Here is a 20,068-nt window from a genome sequence, read left to right as displayed (position 1 = left end):
CACTTTTCCTGTGTATCCTTGGAAAAGTCACTTCCCGTTTCTGAGCTCAGCTTCCACATCTGTGGACTGAAGTGAGGCAGCAGCTTGAAGCGTGAGGATTTGATTCAGGGATCCAGGTGCTTATGAAGTTCTTGGAAGGGCAGTGAGAATGGGGGACCTCCAGGGTTTGGGCTGCAATGCTTCAGGTTGAGGCCCACAGGCCACAAAGCTTCAGGAAGTCAGGACAGAATCTGCAGCTGCCCCGCTGCCTGGAGGTAGAAGAAGGCAGGTTCTGGAGTCCAGATTCTGGGGCAGCTACACAGCAGCTTCTACCGCTGCCAGAGGAAGGAAGGCTCTTGCCTCGCCCACCTGCCTGTCCCAGCTATCACTGGTCAGATCTCAACCATTTCCAAAGCACTATGGACAGGGATGCTGGGAAATGTAGTTCCCAGGCTTCCAGCCCCTGCAGTTAGGGGACGCACACAGCGGGTGGGAACAAACTCTCACTCCTGTAGACAGTGGCCAGCATAGGAACCCCTGCTGGCAGCAAGAAACAGGGTGCCCTGAGAACCCTCGAATGCAGGCAGGATTGATGCAACTCTCAATATGGTATTTGAGCCATGTGGATTGCAGATACCACTCTAGCTTCTAGCCTTATTCGTTGATCATAGCTACAAGTTTGTTGAGTTCTTAAATGTTTCTGAACAGTCTCCCATCACAATTCCCAGTGTGTGATACCCAGGGAGCAGGGAGGGTTAAGGACATCAGCAAAGAGAAGGCCTCATCACCCAGGGTCAGCGGTATCAGGCCAGGTGTACCCCTTAGCTTCAGGGGGATGGACAGGTGGCAGGAATCCTGGGGCGGGGTGGGCTTGCTAAAGCCCAGCAAGGCTTCCAACCAGGTGCCTCTAGCTCTGACTCACTTGGCCCAGGTTTCTTATTAGGCTGATTCTCCGAATGAGGGATTAAAGTGGAGGTCAGACACACTCCCTTGTAATAACACAGGGGCACACAAGGGACTGCGCTGGGAGAGTTCCATGTGGAAGTTCCACACACTCAGCTTCCAGAGACAGCATCTTCTTCCTGGGGACCCATGCTGAGCACAGAGTATGTAGGAAAGGAGGGAAGGAAGGAGGGAGGAAAGAAACGTTTACACATTGATCCCAAAGATACAAAAGACCTGGTCCAAGTTGGCTCTGCCATCTCCTGGTTGTTTTAACTCAATCCAGGTGCCTGCCCTCCCTCAGCCTCAGTTTTCTTGTCTGCAAGTTGACAGTGAAGGTAACTCCCGGTATTAAGCATCTGTTAAATGTGAAGCATTTATGCACTTAACTCTCATGTGAACCTTTGAAGAGATGTGATTTTCCCCATCTTGCTGGTGCAGGCCCTGAGCCTGATGAGGTAGATGCGGCCCCTACCCAAGACCTCTCAGCTAGGAGGTCAGAAATTCAGGAATCAAACCCAGATCTGGCTGACCCCCAATACCCATATTCTGTTCACCACCCAGTGAATGGGGCTGCTGAAAGGGTCAAATGGATGGCAGCTGTGACTGTTTTGGCAAACTATAAAAAAAAATGCAAAAAAAGAGATGACCCCCAATTCAAGACTGGCAGTCGGAGGTTGTGAGGTGGCCAGGCTTTCCTGCGGATGTGTAAATCTTGGATACTTCAGAAGACAATGCATCTGCGTTTCCAAGTGTGTGGGAAAAAAGACTGATTGGAGAGTGGAAAATTGGAGCTACCAGAGCAACTTTGAAGAACCTTTTCCTGGGGAAGATCAAAGCTGGTTGCAAACTCAGGTGGGCCTGACTCTCTACATAAGCCTCTGGGACCAGCTGCCTCCTGACCCAAGGCAAGGCTGTTGCAGAGTCTGGGTCTGGGAGCCCCTGGGAACCCTGACATTTCCCCCCAGTGTGTTAGGAGCCCCTTCCTGCAGGTCCTGGGAGGTCTTGGCCACGGGAGTAGAAAGCATGAAGATTTAGCTGTTCAGCACATCAAGGAATTCACACAAATAATGAATTCGGCCAGAATCATCATTTGTGTAATACCACTGGTTTGCATGATTTGATGCCTGATTTCATTTGGTCTTTTAAATAACCCTGCGAGTAGGACAGGCCAAGGGTTCTGCTAGACTTTTTCCTTTTTGTTTACAAATGAGGACCTTGAAGCTTAGTGGGGAGAGAATTGACCTTTGTGGTCATCTACTCTGTGGCAGGAACTGAGCTGTTCACTTTTGTGCAAGGCCTTTTATCCCACAGCAACCCTTCGTGTGAGCATTTTTGTTTGTTTGTTTGTTTGTTTGTTTGAGATGGAGTCTTACTTTGTCGGCCAGGCTGGAGTGCAGTGGTGCGATCTCGGCTCACTGCAACCTCCACCTCCCAGGTTCAAGCGATTCTCCTGCCTCAGCCTCCTAAGTAGCTGGGATTACAGGTGCCTGCCACCACACCCGGCAAATTTTTGTGTTTTTAGTAGACACAGGGTTTCACCATGTTGGCCAGGCTGGTCTCGAATTCCTGACCTCGAGTGATCCGCCCACCTCAGCCTCCCAAAGTGCTGGGATTACAGGCCTGAGCCACCATGCCCGGCCTGTGTGAGCATTTTTAATCCTATTTTGTAGATTCAGGAATTGAGGATCAGAGAGGGCAAGTGCCTTGCCTATGAACACACAGCCAGGAATGGGAAGAGTCAGGATTTGAATGCAGGTCTCTCGTGCCTTTGTTGTTGTTGTTGTTGTTGTTGTTGTTGTTGTTGTTGTTGTTGTTCAGACAACTGTTGGCCATGATCCACTAGGAAATTCTTCACAAAACCAGAATAAATGGGTTCCAAGCGTCCAGTGACCAGGCATGGGCTGGACAGCAGTTCAGAAAAGAGTCATTCTTCTTACTGGAAGTTTCGAGGGCCATTAAGTATCCAAGATTTACTGGTCAGGTCTTACTTGGTCCCACCCTGTGCCCATACATGAAGCCAGCCGGCCAGGATCCCAAAGGCCAGGACATGGGAGGATCTGTTTTTCAATAATGGGAAGTCCCCGGATGTGTTGCATTGGAAGTCATCTCACTGTCTGTGCAGAGCTGGCCTGGGAGCAGGATGTCCTGACATAAAGTGAAAGCAGATGCAGTGGGGCCCCTTGGGTGGGGCAGGGAGGTGGTGGCTGCCATGGCTGCAGCTGCAACTTTCCAGCCTGCAGATCTGCCTCTTCCTCCTACCATCTGTGCACTTGGCTGGTGTGAGGAGGTTTGCCTCGGCACCTCTGGGGCTTCTCTGGGCCCCACCCTCTTCTCTGAATTTGCCACGCCCCTGACACATACAGGCAACCACTCCAAGAACAGGAACATGGAAAGGCAAAGAAAAGATGCTGTGACTTCTACTTTGGGCAATGGCAGAAGCTTGTACCAGATCTTTTCTCCCACTGAGAACTATAAAAGCTGGAAAAACTTGAAACCCAGCTCTTTGAAGGCATTAGAGAACAACTAAAGCAGCCAGGACTTGAGGTGCGAAGACCCCCAAGAGAAAGGAAATAAGTTGGGAGAAACCCAATATTCCCTGCTCCTTTTCTGCACAAGGTATGTGCTGATTTTTGCAGAGGGTTCAGAGGACGAGCAGAGAGCAGCAGTTCAGAGTGTTTGGCAGTCTCGCAAGGTGGGGAAACAAAACAGAGATAGGTAGGTAGGTAGAGGGAGTCAGTGAGTTCAGGACTGCTAAGTCAACCAAAACCCAAGGAACCAAGAACCTAGAGCAAAAACAACCACAAAGAAAAGAACGTGTGCTCTGTGCCTTCTAAAATTTTCCTTTCAAGGCATTTGCCAGCACTTAAGTTTCATGGGTCCAGAGTCTAAGAAACCAAGCAGAAAACAGCAGATGAAAAGCTAAAAAGACTGGGCATGGTGGCTCATGCCTATAATCCCAGCACTTTGGGAGGCCGAGGTGGGTGGATCGCCTGAGGTCGAGAGTTTGAGACCAGCCTGACCAACATGGAGAAACCTCGTCTCTACTAAAAATACAAAAATTAGCCAGGCATGGTGGCATGTGCCCATAGTCCCAGCTACTTAGGAGGCTGAGGCAGGAGAATCACTTGAACCCAGGAGGTGGAGGTAATAGTGAGCCAAGATCAGGCCACTGCACTCCAGCCTGGGCGACAGAGTGAGACTCTATCTCAAAACCAAAAACACAACAACAACAATGACAACAAAAAAAACCCCAAACAAATAAAAAAGAAAGGCTAAAAAGTTAAGCTAAGCTTATGGTGATCTCACAGTACAGGGGAGACAGAAATTGGAGATAGGAGCCTGTAAGGAAGAGTCACCCTGATAAGCATCTCGGTTTACCTGTTGAGAACGGCTATGCCCCAGGGGTAAGAGTAAACCAGAAATAGACCAGTCTTCATGAAAAGTGAAACACAGCTGCAGTTAGAACAAAGTAACGTGCCACTTCTGTACCTGCTCATCAGGAGACAACTGGTCCTCTCTGAAGGAGGACAGCCTCATCCAGAGCCTCTGCATTTTTGTCATACACAATACAAACAGCAACCAGGCCTGCCAAGGACAGAACCAAATAACCAAAGAAAGAGAGAGCAACCGAGAAAATAGACAATAGAAATACACCCACATTATCCAAGTATCACAGGATACCCAATGTGGGCTTTAAGACGGCTGTGGTGAATAAAATTGCACAAAGATAGATGACAAGGTGGAGAAATTCACCAACAAAGTAGAACCTGTCAAAAAATTAGGTAGAAATTCCAGAACTAAAAGACACCACTGAAATGAAGAACTGAATCCATAATTCAAATAGAGTAGGCACAGCAAGAAGGGGGAGTAAACAAGGAATTATCTAACATAAGAGGCTGGAAAGATGACAGTAAACCAAGTCCAAAGAAGTTATCAGAAAGGGAATGGAGAAGATAGGGAAGATAAGAGCAGGTATTGATGGAATTGAATGATGAGCCACGGCTACACAGAAAGCCACAGGAGAAGGCAGGAGTCTGCCTTTGCTACCATTTTGCTGTGTGACCTTGGATAAGTCACTTGCCTTCTCTGGGTTTTAGTTTTTCATTTCAGGGAGACAAGCGTAAGGGCTACCCACCTCTCCTGGTGGCTTGGGGATCACATGAGGAAAGTTGTGGCCACTCTGTATTGAAAGCGTCAATTTTGCCAACAGCCTGCACAGTTCGCTCAGGCATTTCTCTAGTGACCATAGTGCCAGGGGCTGTGTGAAGGGCTGGGAGGGCATCCCAGCCTGTGATGGATATTTACTACCATCCCGTTCAGTGGGTATTTACTACAGGTTCAAAACCCTGTGCGGTTCCTTCATTTGTGTTTCCAGGAGTTTCACACAGTTCTCTCAGTCTCTGGTCATTGCCCCTCAACTCCCTATTGCCAGAGAAGTTTATCTTCATTAGGAACTCTCCTTAGGGAAATTCTTACTTTTCAGTCCCCGAAAGTGTGCTGACATATGTCAGTCTTGTGCTGGTGACCCCGTTAAGCTCTGTTGTGTGCAGGTGCTTCATGCCTCCTCGTATTGAGCATGTGGCTGGGAAATGACTGCCATTTGGCAGAGGACAGGGAGCCAGGTTCCCTCCTTCCCCATCCTTCCCTGCTCCCTCTCTTCTTTCTCCTTGTTCTGGGAGGCCAGGCCTCCCTCACCGCACACTTGGCATGCAGAGATCTTTGGTCTGTGGCGTCTTGGCCCAGATTTCATTTCCGGGAGCCAGAGCTGGCATTCCCCCATGCCTGCAGGCTGCCCCACACTTGCTAGAGCACGGAGAAGACATGCAGTCCTGGTTTCTTCCCTGCAGCCAGGGAAGGGGTGTAGCGTTGTTCTTGCTTTTCCATTGCAGTTTTATCCAGGGCTTTGGAAAGCGCTAAATGATACCAGCTCAGAAGCCTCTGATGGTTATGGGGAGTGCCCTGGCCTTGGAGGTGTGACTGCAGGATGCCCCAGAGGAGAGGAGGCTGTCACAGTCCCACAGCCTGTGCAGCACAACCTTGCCCTCTGCCCTGCCTCTCACGCCACCCCTAGCAGCAGCCTAGAGCATTAATATCTCTCACGCAGAGGCAGGACATTGTAGGAAACCTGACCTCTCATCCAGAGCCTTGTTTGATCAACATGGTTCAACAGTCATCTGTTTCAGGGAACTCATCTCTGCCCTGGCATTAGGGGTGCAGAGGCACTAAGGGCAAGGGTGTCCTAGGCCCTGCTCATTATAAAGGCAAATGTAGTAAGACCATGGCATTCCTCTGCTCAGCCCCACCAGCAGGTTTCTATGTCACCCAGAGAAAACTTAGTCTTGACTGTGGCTTCTCTGGCCCAACACACTCTCACCCCAGCTGCATGCTCAGATTCCCTCTCACCCCCCACCCACTCCTCTCCTCCACACTGTGTCTGATCCAGCCATACAGGCCTCCTTTGTTCCACAGGGTCTGGGGCCCTATTGATGCCTGGGAGGCGCCTACCTTAGATCCTTTTATGATGCACCCCAGCCACCTTCTCCAGGGCCTGGAGAACGCAAGGACCAGCAAATATGCAGTCAATGAATGAGATGAATGGACAACCTTGATGGGCTGACGGCCCCGAGAAATGAGCAGAATTTGTGTTATCAATCCGTTTTTCCCATTGAAGGGATGGTTCGGAAGGGCTAGGTGACTTGTTCATGGTCACGCAGTGAGTAGTGTGGGACAGGCTGCTGAGAATGGAAATGTGACTCGGAGTCTGTGCTTTCTTTCTCAGTTCTCCCTCTGGACTGTTGGCCGTTTTGTTTCCCTTCATTCATTTCTGGGTTTCTTCATGACCCAAGCCTCCACTGAGCATTGAGTGTGTGCACGGGTGACAGGGTCACTGCCATAGTGAGGCTGAGTTTCCATCCTTACGTTGCTCCCAGTCCAGGGAGGAGACATATGTGTGAAGAGCACAGACAGAGTGCAGCCAGGACCCTGGGGAGCCAGGAGAGGCCCCTAACTCATCCCAGGAGAGGGCAGGGCTTCCTCCAGGAGTCAGCACCAGCTGAGCCCTAGAGAATGAGTAAGAGCCATTGGCCAAGCAGGGTGGGTGGTTTTCTGGACAGTGGGGACAGCCTGAGCAGGGACACAGAGGTAGGAGCAACTGTGACCTGTGGGTCAGTCACGTTGCTTCAAGTTACAAATAACCTACTTTACCCCATAAAGGGGATTTATTCCCTCATGTAACTGAAAAGTCAAGGTGAGGGTGGGGCTGCAGGTTGAGCAGGATCAGGGATTTAGCACCATTTGTTCGGGTTGTTCAGCTCTAGTCTCTTCTACACACGCTAGCAAAATAGCCAGCAGGATGTTCCACATGTCAACAACAAGCCAGCCAGAGCAAAAGAAAGTTTCTTCCCTCCCTACAGAAGCTTGGCTGGATGAATTAAGGCACATGCCCATCCCTGGATCAATTACTGGGGTAAGAGGTGGGAACCCTCTGCCAGTCAAGTGAATTGTGAGCCTATCTGTGATGATGCAGAAGTTATTCTTACTTAAATTACAGAGCTGCTCCTTGATGGGGGCAGGTGGGGAGAGAATTGGATGGGATACCTGTGGACACCACTAGGTTATAAACAAAATCTAGGTTGTCATGAAAAGTGAAAATTGGAGCAGAGACCGGATAAAAATGACGTTGCCAACTGAGCTGCAGAGCTCAGACCTTGTCCTCCATACGTTGGGCTTCTAGTTCTGGAAGCTGTAGAGGGTTGCACCCTATGCATCTTGGGCCCTGGATGTCTTCAGAAGGGCACTGTGGATTTAATATGATTTTGGAGCTGCCCCCCTTTCTACCAAAAGGTGATCAATCTCCTTTCAACTCTAATTTTCCTGGAAAAAAATATACCCTGCTTATTGACAATCTACACGTTGAGGATGGGGAGGAATCGATCAGATTTCTTCCATTCTTCAGCATTCCAAGCAAAGACCAAAAAGACCATGCTCCAGGGCAGAGGTGTAACCACAGTTGTACCATACAGAAATCCCAAGGTGTCGGTGAGAGCCAGAGGGGTCTCCGATGGGCATTTGAGAGGTACCTGTTTGCCTTATTCAAAAGAATACTCCCCCCTTGCTCTATATCCCTCCAGCCATAGTAATCTGAAGACCAGTTAACAAGATAGGTGTCTGCTCCAGGGTAGAGCCCCCCAACCCCCTGTTCCTGGTCCCCCAACCCCTCCCGATGTAAGGAATCAGAGGACTGTGGATTTGGACTCAGATCCTGCTCCTTCCTTTCCTTAGGCAAGTCATCTAAGCACTTTGAGTCTCAGTTTCTTCCGAGACAAAAAGGGAAACTAGTATCTAGCTGACAGTATATTCTGAGGATTATCTGAAGAGATACGTATGCATGAATATCTCATCCTCTCAGCTCTTAGTGGATCATCAGAGAATATTGATTTATTCACATGTTGAAGAAGAAAAATTAAAGTTCAGCAACGGCCTAATAGATACCAGAAGCCCAGCATACATCATTTTATCTTATCTTCATAACCATTCTATAAGTAGGGGTGTTAGTATCCCACTTTGCAGAAGAAGAAACTGAGGGTCAGGAAGGTTGAATAACTTTCCCAAGGCTCCACAGCTGGGAAATCAGAACTTGAACCTGGACCATCTAAAGCCCCTTTTTATGGAACTGAGGCCAATTGGCAGAGCTTGAATGCCCAGGTAAAAGGAACCCTGGGCCACTCTCTAAGCATACCATTGTTGTTGTGCTTGTTGCTGAAATCCAAAATCTGGAAGAGAATGAAGTAGAGAGAAAGGCAAATAACATGCATTTAACAATTCCCGTGTATATTGTACCTACATGCATCACGAGCTCTTTGACAAATGTTTGTTGAGTGTGTCAATGTGCTAGGTTCTTGTTGGAAACATGGAGGGGACACCTTCTGCATCCCATAATAACCTTGCAAAGAGATGATGACATCCATTGTATGCACGCACTGAGGCTCACAAAGGTAGATAAACCATCCAGAGCCACCTGCCAGGTTGGCATGACACCAGAAGGAAGACCACGGAATACGTCCCGGTGGAGATGTGGAGAGAAACATTTTTTATAGCAGGATCACAGAATCTCACCCTGTTTTCTTCCTCCTTTTCTTTGCAGATGACAGACAACCTTCTGTGCCTTCATCAAGCTGGTTGTGTACCCACCATGTCCCTGGCGACAGGTTGGGAAAGAAAAAGCCCTAATTAAGGATCATCAGAAACCACAGTTGGAGGAGGACGGCAGAGACAGTTTCCCTCCCCACTATACCAAGACCCTTCCTTCGAGGTCCTTGCTCCTGAGGGACCCTGGACTGTCACAGAGATTAATGACCCCTTATCTTCTTTGGATGGGAAAGGAAATCACTGGTTAAAGCTTGATCGAGAGACATTATCAGCTCTTTAAGGATTGCAGAAGAATAGGCTACTTTATTTTCTGAAAAGGTAAATATATGCAAGCAAAGCCAACATGCCACGAATGGCCTTGGTCTACCACACAGCTGTGTCTGGGACACAGTTGGGGGTCATCCCCCAGCAGGAGTGAAGTCGAGCTTAGCGGCCCTTGTGTCCTCCCTTGGAATTCCCGCCATCCCTTCTGATTGAGCCTCCACCTCTGGGATTTTTCTTCCATTTTTCTCCTCTCTTAGGAGGGAGTTCCTGCTACCCATCGTGGGAGGCCACCATCAGGACTGCGAAGATGGTGACCCTGCGGAAGAGGACCCTGAAAGTGCTCACCTTCCTCGTGCTCTTCATCTTCCTCACCTCCTTCTTCCTGAACTACTCCCACACCGTGGTGGCCACCACCTGGTTCCCCAAGCAGATGGTCCTGGAGCTCTCCGAGAATCTGAAGAGACTGATCAAGCACAGGCCTTGCACCTGCACCCACTGCATTGGGCAGCGCAAGCTCTCGGCCTGGTTCGATGAGAGGTTCAACCAGACCGTGCAGCCGCTGCTGACCGCCCAGAACGCGCTCTTGGAGGACGACACCTACCGATGGTGGCTGGTGAGATGCTGCCTGAGAGCGGGGTCTGGGCTGAGAGTTGGGGTGTGGACTGAGAGTGGGGTCTGGGCTGAGAGTGGGGATCTGGATGAGAGTGGGGGGTCCGGGCTGAGAGTGGGGATCTGGATGAGAGTGGGAGGCCTGGGCTGAAAGTGGGAGTCTGGGCTGAGGGTAGGGGTCTGGTAATGAGAGTGAGGTGCTCCCAGAGTTAAATGCTCAGTCCCCGTGTACACCTGGGGCCCTGCCAGGCAGTTAGTAGGATTCAGATTATTGTCCCACACTATTTATTGAGGATCTATTATATCTAAGTCAGAGCAGGAAGCACGGCTTTGTGGCTGCCATAACAAATTTCTGCACAATTCATGGCTCAAAACACCAAAAGTGCATCCTCTCGCAGCTCTGGAGGCCAGAAGTCTGAAATCAAATTATGGGAAGACTTGGCTCCTCCTGGAGGCTCTGAGGGGGAAGCCGCCCCAGGCCCGCTCCTGGCTCCTGCCAGCTGCCGGCAGTGCTGGGCATTCCTGGGCTCAGAGCTGCAGCAGTCCAGCCTCTGCCTCCACTTCCACAGGGCCTTCCTCCCTGTGTCCCTTTATGTCTCACATGTCCCTCTCCTTTTCTTATGAGGACACCTGTCATCAGGTTTAGGGCCCACCTTAATCCAGGATGATCTCATGCAGAGATCCTCAACAATTCCACCCACAGAGGCCCTTTTTCCAAATGTCATGCTCACAGATTCCGGTGACTAGCACTTGAACGTATCTTTTTGGGAGCCACTATTTCACCCACTACAGATATTGAAATGCAAAAAGAGAGAGAGATCCTTATTCTCATGGAATTTTATTCTGGCTGGGAGGGGAAGATAAGAAATAAACAAGGTAGGCTCACACAGAAGTGCTTTGAAGACAGATCCAATGAGGTTTATCATAGAAACTTAGAGGGGGCTTCTGTAAATGGGGTCACCAGGGAGGTCTCTGAGACAGCAGGACTCAAGTTGAGACCCACAGGCAGAGAAGGCAGCAGCCATGAGAAGAGCAGGACCATGCACTGCAGGTGTCTGGGACAGCGGGTGCAGGAGCCCGAGGGTGGCCTCTGCTGGATGTAATGGGGAGTAGAGGAGCTCTGCATGGCTGGGGGGCTGTAAATCAGGGGAGGTGCAGTGAGACGAGGCCTGAGAGTCAGCAAGACCCAGGGGAGGACTCTGGGATTTCTTGTAAGTGCAACAGGAAGTCACTGTAGAATTTTTGTCGGGGGTTTCATGATCTGATCTTGTCATTTGAAAGGTCATTCCCATGTTAAATGCAAAATAGATCAAAGAAGAGCAAGATATATGTGTTCATTTCTTATTTATTGAGCACCTACTATATGCCAAGCATCACTACGTTGAGATGGAAAAGATAGAGTCTTTCCTTTCTTGGGTTGCAGGAGTGATGGGGAGAGAAGGGAAAACAGACAAACTCAAGCCAGGATCATAGTTGCTGTGCAGGAAGTGGGCACAGGAGCGATGGTCTTCATGTCCAACTCCCCTTGGAGCCTGGGGTTATCGCAGAAGGCTTCCTACAGGAGTGATGGCCAGGTTCATCATGAAGGATTCAGAGAGGTTATCCAGGTAGATTCTAGGGGAAGGTCTATTTGAAATGAACAGAAAACATGTGTGAGACTTAGAAGGGTCAAAAGCCCTGGGCTATGCTTCCAAAGACCTGGCTGAGTCCTGGTTTGCTAATCTGTGTTGAGCACCACTGTGTGCAGGTCCTGGGGTGGGCTCTGGGGAGGTGACAGAGAACCGGGCAGGTAGGGTCTTTTCCCTTTCAAAGATCCAAGGGTCTAGGGAAGGAGGTGGTGAGCCAGGCATGGTAAGGGTTAGGGTCTGCTCTCAGCCTCAGCACTATGGACTTGTGGGGCAGGATCAGCCTTAGTCACAAGGGCTGCCCCGTGCATTGCAGGATGTTTAGCAGCATCACTGGTCTCTACCTACTAAATGCTAGGAGTGCCCCATCCCCAGTTGCGATAGCCAGAAGGTCTCCAGACATTGTCAGGTGTCCCAGGTGGGGTGTGCGTGTGTGTGGGTACACATGCATGCACAAAGTTGCCCTTCTTTGAGAACCAGCAGGGTTGGGAAAATGACACATTGATGGCAGAGGTGGCTTCACACACGTCCCATCTCCTCTCTGGATCTGATTCCCCCTGTAGCAGCAGTTGCTGGGACCACGTTAAGTCCAAACTTCCTCTTCAGAGCCTGGAGTCTGTGATGTTCAGTGTCACCATGGGATTCTGTTTACAAAGGCCTTTTGGGGACAAACAGGGTACTACACAGCCTGGATATCAACCAAACAGGAAGGGACCTTATACAACAGCAGGTAAAGGAGAAACTCAGGGGCCTTTGTCCTCATTTTACAGACAAGGAAACTGAAACTCAGAAAAGTTAGGTGACTTTTGCAAAAGAGAACATCAAATCCAACCTCTGGAAATACCGTATTAAAAACTGTTATTAGAGAGTATCACCAAGACAGTATCGATCTTTCTTCTTGGGGAGGGCGGTTTCTAAAACTCTTAGGCTGGTGTCGCCCAGGAGGGTTAAAAAGGCGTAAGGGAAAAACATCAGCTTCTGGATATAACCCATGTGTCTTCAAAGAACACAGGCTATAATGTAGACTTAGGAACTGGGGCCTGGCATCAGCGTTCCTAGGTTTTGTCGCAGAGTTTGTAGGTCCCATCAGGAGTGACTTTGAAGAAGCTCTTCATCTCACTGAGTCTCAGCTTCCTTCCTGTTACATGGGAGAAATAAGTTACTTCACCAGGTTCTCTACAACCCTGCAAACATTAGTTTTAACAATTGTATTTATTTTTGTTGGTTTAATGGGCAAGTAATACTGAACTTAGGTGGGTTTTTTTTTTTCAGTACTAATTAAGGCTGAATATATTTCCACTTAGTTGTTTCCCATTTACCAGCTGTCTTCCCCTACCTGCAGCCCTTCTCTGCAGTCTTTTTCTGAAGTTTAGCCTCTGGTGGCTGATCCCAGGGTAGCCACTTGGAAGGAATGGGGCTTCACCCTCTGGAAATCAACAGAAAGGAGTAGGGCTTTAGAGCTTTGGGGTTCTAAAAAATGCACAGATAATACGGAAACCACATGCTTTGAATAAAGAATCAGGATACAGGCATGGAATATTTGACAACAAAGCCATCCTGAGAACTCCAGGCTGCGCCATTGCTCTGCTTAAATGCCCCCCTGCAGGCAGGACCATTTCATGAATGGAACTGGACTTGGGTCATGATATGGTTTGGCTTTCACCCAAATCTCATCTTGAATTGTAGCTCCCACAATTCCCACGTGTTGTGGGAGGGACCTGGTGGGAGATAATTAATCATGGGGGCGATTTCCCCCATACTGTTGAGGGGGTTGGAAGAATCTTAGGTGAGAATGTGAGGTCCCGAGCTCCCGTCCTGCCCTGAGCTTCATAGTCCTCCTCAGTCAAGTGGGCATCACAATTCCAGCTCGTCCCAGCCCTGGCAGGAACAGGGACACAGGAGCAGTCACCGGGGCTCACTCTTTTAGTTGAGTTGAGTTGAGTTGAGTTAAATTGAGTTGAGTTGAGTTTACAAATCAGCCCCGTGCCCTGCAAGTGAAGAGACTGCACCATCATCCCAGGCTGGACCTACTGACCCCTGTGACCCTCTCCTCGGGTCTCTGTCCCAGACACCCAGGAACAGGGATTCCTTCTTCCCCAGTCCCCATGTCCAATTCAGAGACAAGCCATGTCGAATGCTGACTCTGCCTTCTCTACTTGCCCCCAACTTGGGAAACCGTTCTGTGATACGCAGGGGACATTCTCAAGGGACAGAAAGAATGCAACCCTCCCCTGATTTCCGCCCCCTGCCCTCCTAAGGCATCTTCCCATCCCAGACATCCATGCCCAGTGCCCAAATGCAAAATAATACCATCATACTGTCCACCCGGCGCCTAGCACCAACTCTGGCCAGGTCCTGGGCCCAGCTTTCCAGGTACCACTGCCTCACCCTTACCACCCCCACCACCAGGAGGGTGTAGGTATCTCATTGTCCTCACTTTGCACTTACCAGGTCACCCACTGTCAAAGGGCACAGTCAGATCCCCTTGTAGTTAAAGGACATGGTCTGGAGTCAGGCCCAGGATATTCAAACTGTTTTGGTCCTGGGAAACTCACTTCACCTCTGTAAGCCTCAGTTTCCTCACCTGTAAAATGGGTCTATAAGATCACCTTTCTCATAGAACCATTATAGAAACTCAGTGAGAAGCTGCCTATCAGGTTATCAGCACAGGGCCCTGCATAGGGCAACCATAGAACATGCGCTTCTGCTCAGGGTGAGCCATCTGAGTCCTGCACGAGCCATTTCTAAGCACCGCCTGTCCCTGCGCTAACCTGTCCACCCCACACGGCACCGGGGATGTGATAGGGGCTCAGTTGTGATGAGTTGAATGAATGAATGTGTGTTAGCTTTAGCAGTTGTCATTCACTTATTCAATGGACATATCTTGAGCCTGTACTACCTAGCATGCTTGTGTCTGCTTCTTGAATGCCAAAGGGGCCAGGGAAACCAACAGCAGCTGGGGATTGGAATGAGGCCTGCGGTGAGGCCCCAGTGGTGCCACCCATGTGTGGAAGACCAGAGACTGATATTTCCAGGGTCCAAGGGAGGCTTCTCAGAAGGTGATGCATCATTCATTGGCCATGGAAGGAGGAAGGAGGGTGGGAAGGGAGCACGGGTACCTCTTCCCAACACTCTCAGGACGGGTGTGGCCTGTGGATAGGGAGGACTTCCAGCCATCGTGCCTCAAGACAGGACAAACTCTGCCACAGCACAGGCTCCAGAGTTCCTGTGGCTCATGCCCGAGTGCACGGTGAGGTGAGGCACCCAGGGCTCCAGCTTCAAGGAGATGCCCGCTCTCGGGCCGTGCCCCTGGGCATGAGTGGGCTTCCTTATCCCACTTGCCCGACTCCTCACTCGCCTCGCCCACCCTCGCCCCCAGCCTGCAGTGCTTGACTCCATGGAGACCTCCCCTTCCTTCTCCTGCCTTGCTCCTCATCCCTCTCCAGACAGCACCCACCATGGACACCTGCATCCGTGCCCCAGCCTCTGCTTCCAGGGAAGCTGACCCGAGGCCCCGTGCTTCCCAAGGAGCTCAGGCCACCAGGCGGCAGGCATTGACTGAGCGCTGATTGTATGCGGCAGGCATTGATTGAGCGCTGATTGTTTGCAGATTGAGCGCTGATTGTATATACTTGGAAACTAGTCTGGAAGGCTGGAGAGGGCGTGTCCCTGAACTTCCAAACACTCTGTCCTGTGTTCATATCAGTAGCACTGTCATACTTTTTTTTTTTTTTTTGGCATGGAGTTTCTCTCTTGTTGCCCAGGCTGGAGTGCAATGGCCTGATCTCGGCTCACCACAACCTCCGTCTCCCGGGTTCAAGTGATTCTCCTGCCTCAGCCTCCTGAGTAGCTGGGATTTCAGGCATGCACCATCACGCCCAGCTGATTTTGTATTTTTAGTAGAGACCCGGTTTCTCCATGTTGGTCAGGCTGGTCTCAAACTCCTGACCACAGGTGACCCGCCCGCCTTGGCCTCCCAAAGTGTTGGGATTACAGGCGTGAGCCACCGCACCCGGCCAGCACTGTTGTTCTTTTATTGCCACTGACAAAAGGCAGAGAAAACCAGAATATTTCTTTCCCAAAACAGTGACGCCACATGGAGTAACCTGCCTGCTCCATCTCAGCTGGTGTGGGGAGGATTTACTATGACAATCTAGAGAAAGAGCCAGTTTCCCATCTGAGCTCTACCTGGCCCTGCACTCACTCTGTGACCTCAAGTGAGCCCTTTCCAGGGTCTGGGCCTCCATTCCCCCTTTTGCCAATGAAAGATTGGAATGCGTCTGAGATTTCTGAAGCGTGGGGCTTGTGATGTTAGGTGAGGCAGGGCACTAGAGAAAGTCGCATCACAGAGCCCGGAGGTCATTTCTGCCGTCCCTCCTTCCCACCTGTCTCTGCAGTGCTGGGGCTTCAGTTTGGCCTGGTGTCTTACTTTGCACCTTGTCAGCGCTTGTCAGCCCTGTTCTAAGGGAGAGGAGAGTTTGCCTGGGCAGGCAGCAGGGTAGAGCTGCAACCGAATACAGTAGTTTTGTTTTCATTGCATTGTACAACTACCATTTTACTTCTGCCAGGTAATTCTTGCTTTCTACTTGTGGTAGAGATGAGAGGTTTCCTTTCTAATAAGTTTATTTTTATTATTTGGCCAGGCATGGTGGCTCACACCTATAATCCCAACACTTTGGGAGGCTGAGGCGGGTTCATCACCTGAGGTCAGGAGTTTGAGACCAGCCTGGCCAACATGGTGAAACCCTGTCTCTACTAAAAATACAAAAATTAGCCAGGCACAGTGGTGCACACCTGTAATCCCAGCTGTTTGGGAGGCTAAGGCAGGAGAATCCCTTGAACCCAGGAGGTAGAGGTTGCAGTGAGCCGAGATCGCACCACTGCATTCCAGCCTGGGCGATAGAGTGAGACTCCATATCAAATCAAATCAATCAATCAATCAATCAATTTATTTTTCTTAAATAAGTCATTAAAGAAAAGTAAGTCAGTAAGAGTCCAGCAAGATGATGTGGTGCTGTGTGAAGCAGGCAGCATACTCTCCACACACGTCCATGGCCGACCTTGAGTCTTGGCTTCTCAGGCCTCTGTGGCACCCAGTAGACACTCAGTAAATGTCACTGCATGATGGATACACGGTGCCAGGCTCCCAAATCAAAGTAGCGGCGTGATGGAAGGCCACCCCCTGGGCCTGGGCACATCTTTACAAGCCTAAGGGGCACAGCAGCCCTTGCTGGTTGGAGACCTCCGTGGAGGTTCAGGGGAGTCTGGCTGTGGTCCTCTACCCTGGGGCTCTCAGAGTGTGGTCCCCCCACCAGCCCTGGCAGCAGCATCACCCAGGAGTCTGTTAGAAATGCAGGATTTCGGGGCCAGCTTTAAACCTACTGAGTAAGATCTGTGCCTTAGCAAGCCCCCAAGGGGTTTTCCGCACATTCAGGATCATGGAGCCACCCTGGATGATCCCATCAGAATCAGGCATTTTATCTGGATATCACGTTTGTGTGTGTGACAACATATTCATAATATTTATCATTTTCACCACTTGTGTGTGTATGATTCAGTAGCATTAAATATATTCGCAGTGTGTGTAACAATCACCATTATCTATAACCATAACTAGCAGATTTTTGTCATCCCAAGCAAAAACTCTGTCCCCATTAAACAGTCACTTCCCCTTACCTCCTCCTCCTCCCAGCCCCTGACAGCCACACTGCCACTCTCTGTCTCTATGAATTTGACTACTCTAGGTACCTCACATAAGTGGAATCATATAATATTTATCCTTCTATGTCTGGCTTCTTTCACTAATCATAATATTAGTATTTTCAAGGTCCATCCATGTTGTAACCTATTTCAAAATTTTGTTTTTTTAGCTAAATAATATCCCATCATATGTCTGGAACGTACTATGTTTGTTTATTCATCCATCGCTGGAGACTGGGTTGCTCCCACCTTTTATCTATTATGAATAATGCTGCTTTGAACATGGGTATACCAATATCTGCTTGAGACCCTGCTTTCAATTTCTGGGGGTATATACGTAGGAGTGGAGCTGGTAGGCCACATGGCTGTTCTGTTTAACCTTTTGAAAAACCACCCAGTTTTTACCTTGGCTGCACGGTTTTACATCCCCACCAGCAATGCACGAGTTCCATTTTCTCCACATCCTCACCGATACCTGTTGTTTTGCCCTTTTACTTATGATAACTGTAGCAGTGGGTGTGAAGTGTGGTCCAGATCATGTTGCTTCCCATGACGTGTCTAACGGTCTTAAGCCAGAGGAGAGGCTGCCTGGGTTTAACTGGAAGAGCAATCTGGTTCTGCTTGTGTGCCTCCCCTTGGGGCATCCGATTCCTTCCATTGCAGTGGGGACTGGGTGCCCCGGGATCTCCCTACATATGCCCAGGTCACTCATCTTCTGGACAGTGGCCAAAGCCACTGCTGGCCACTCCTTCCTCTCCCAGCCACCCCTTGCCCCTGGGGCCCAGAGTAGCCGATGGGAACCACCCCACAGCTTATCACCCCTACCCCAAAATCCAGGGTCTGGGCTTTCCAAAGGCCAAGATTCCAAGAGCCAGAGTCAGGGTTGTGTGGTGGGAGAAACTTGCTAGTGGGTTTCTAGAAGCCTGGGTTCAAATCCTGGTTTGTATTTGGGATGAGTTGCTTACCTCTCTGGCCTCAGAGCATCCTACCTCACCCACAGTGAAATGACACAGCACTGTGGCATGGGGGACAGGGTCAGATGCAACACTTTTATGAAATCTCTCCAGGGTTTACCACGAGTGAGGAAGGCTGAGGCACCAACAGGCGTCACTGCATAGTGTGGCCAGAGCTCCACCTGAGGTGATGGGCGGGCCTGGGCATGCAGCGGGGGCCAATAGTGAAACCACCAGGGGCCAATAGGGATACCAACTCATCCTGGTTTTAGCACTGAGAGTCCTGCATCTAGGGAAACCCCTTAACCTGGGCAAATAAGAATATTTAGTCACCCTGGAATAAGACTAGCATTCAATCTGCGAGCAGCTGACCCTCGAGCTAGGTCTTTTTTTTTTTTTTTTTCGAGTTGGAGTCTCGCTCTGTCACCCAGGCTGAAGTGCAGTGGCACTGTCTTGGCTCACTGCAACCTCCGCCTTCCGGGTTCAAGAGATTCTCCCGCTTCAGCCTCCCAAGTAGCTGGGACTACAGGTGGGCACCACCATGCCCGGCTTTTTTGTATTTTTAATAGAGATGGGGTTTCACCATATTGGCCAGGCTGGTCTCAAACTCCTGACTTCGTGATCCACCTGCCTCGGTCTCCCAAAGTGCTGGGATTACAGGTGTGAGCCACCGCACCTGGCCCAGGCTAGGTCTTAAAAGATGAAAACAATTTGCTAGGCAGATCGCAGAGGCCTTGTGTGTCCAGCAAACTGCTGATTCTTCAATCTGGCTGGAGCCCAGCAGTGCTGGGGCCGGGGGAACTGAGGGTCAGGCAGGAAAGATGGCAGACGTCCCTACTGCTCTGTCCCCCATCCATGGCCGGGGCTGGAGAACTGGCATTTCCACTTACTCGCTCTTCTTGTTAAGGCTTGAGCGGGAGCACGCAACCCCTGGGCCCTGGTGTCTGAGCAGGGTGGGAGTAAGACACAGCTAGAAGGCTTCTGCTATTTTTCTCTCTTTCAAGTGGTGACACGTAGGGGGATGGAGGGCCTTTCAGAGAGACAGGAGCCCCCAGGGAGGAGCAGGTTGGAGAAACGCTGATCACATGTGGAGTGGGAGGGGCCTGTGAGTCCAGGTGTGGCTGGATCACCCAAGCGGTTTCAGCAGTGCCTGGCACATGGTAGGTGCTCAGTAAACACTTGCAGAATACATGAATGCTCTCTTTACTTCCTGAGTAACCCTTAATCTCCTTGAAGGAGGAAGTGGAGGTGTCTGTGTGTGAGCCGCCTCCATCTCCGGGGGCCCAGCAGAGAGAAGGGTGAGCAGGAGGGCCCCAGTAAACGACAGCAGGTAGCTCAGGGGCTCTGCTGCCAGGAGGCTGGAGCCACAAAGCCAGGTTGACCACCTTCTGTCCTCCACCCACAGAGGCTCCAGCGGGAGAAGAAGCCCAATAACTTGAATGACACCATCAAGGAGCTGTTCAGAGTGGTGCCTGGGAATGTGGACCCCATGCTGGAGAAGAGGTCGGTGGGCTGCCGGCGCTGCGCCGTTGTGGGCAACTCGGGCAACCTGAGGGAGTCTTCTTATGGGCCTGAGATAGACAGTCACGACTTTGTCCTCAGGTGAGTGCCAGACCCTCTCCCAAGCCTACCGTGCTGCACCCAGGGGCCCCTTGGAGCTGTAGGAAGCATCTTGGCTCAGGCTCAGGAAGGCAAGGTTCAGTCCTGGGACTGAACTCACCCAGGGACCCCAGGCTCCACACTGCACCCCCTGGGCCTCAGCTTCCCTATCTCTGCATCATTGCAGGATTGGAATGGACTAGAAGGGCCTGTGCGTGCAGAGAGGAAGCCATACACGGGAGGTCC

General features: G+C 50.4%; 1 protein-coding gene across 9 annotated transcripts in view; it reads left to right on the top strand.

Annotated features, from left to right (window-relative positions):
• ST3GAL1 (ST3 beta-galactoside alpha-2,3-sialyltransferase 1) overlaps positions 1–20,068 on the top strand; it is a 116,278-nt gene that overhangs the window by 85,406 nt on the left and 10,804 nt on the right. For 7 of the 9 annotated variants that reach the window (XM_016958876.4, XM_054656366.2, XM_054656365.2 and 4 more), the window contains 3 exons: positions 9,068–9,390; positions 9,594–9,949; positions 19,629–19,825. In XM_016958876.4, coding sequence (XP_016814365.2) covers positions 9,644–9,949; positions 19,629–19,825 — 503 coding nt within the window. In that variant the 5' untranslated portion in view covers positions 9,068–9,390; positions 9,594–9,643. 9 annotated transcript variants of the gene reach the window in all.

This window comes from Pan troglodytes, chromosome 7, assembly GCF_028858775.2.
Source record: "Pan troglodytes isolate AG18354 chromosome 7, NHGRI_mPanTro3-v2.0_pri, whole genome shotgun sequence".
NCBI classification, from domain to species: domain Eukaryota; kingdom Metazoa; phylum Chordata; class Mammalia; order Primates; family Hominidae; genus Pan; species Pan troglodytes.
Note: the sequence above shows the minus strand (reverse complement) of the source record. Positions and strands in the feature narration are given on the sequence as shown.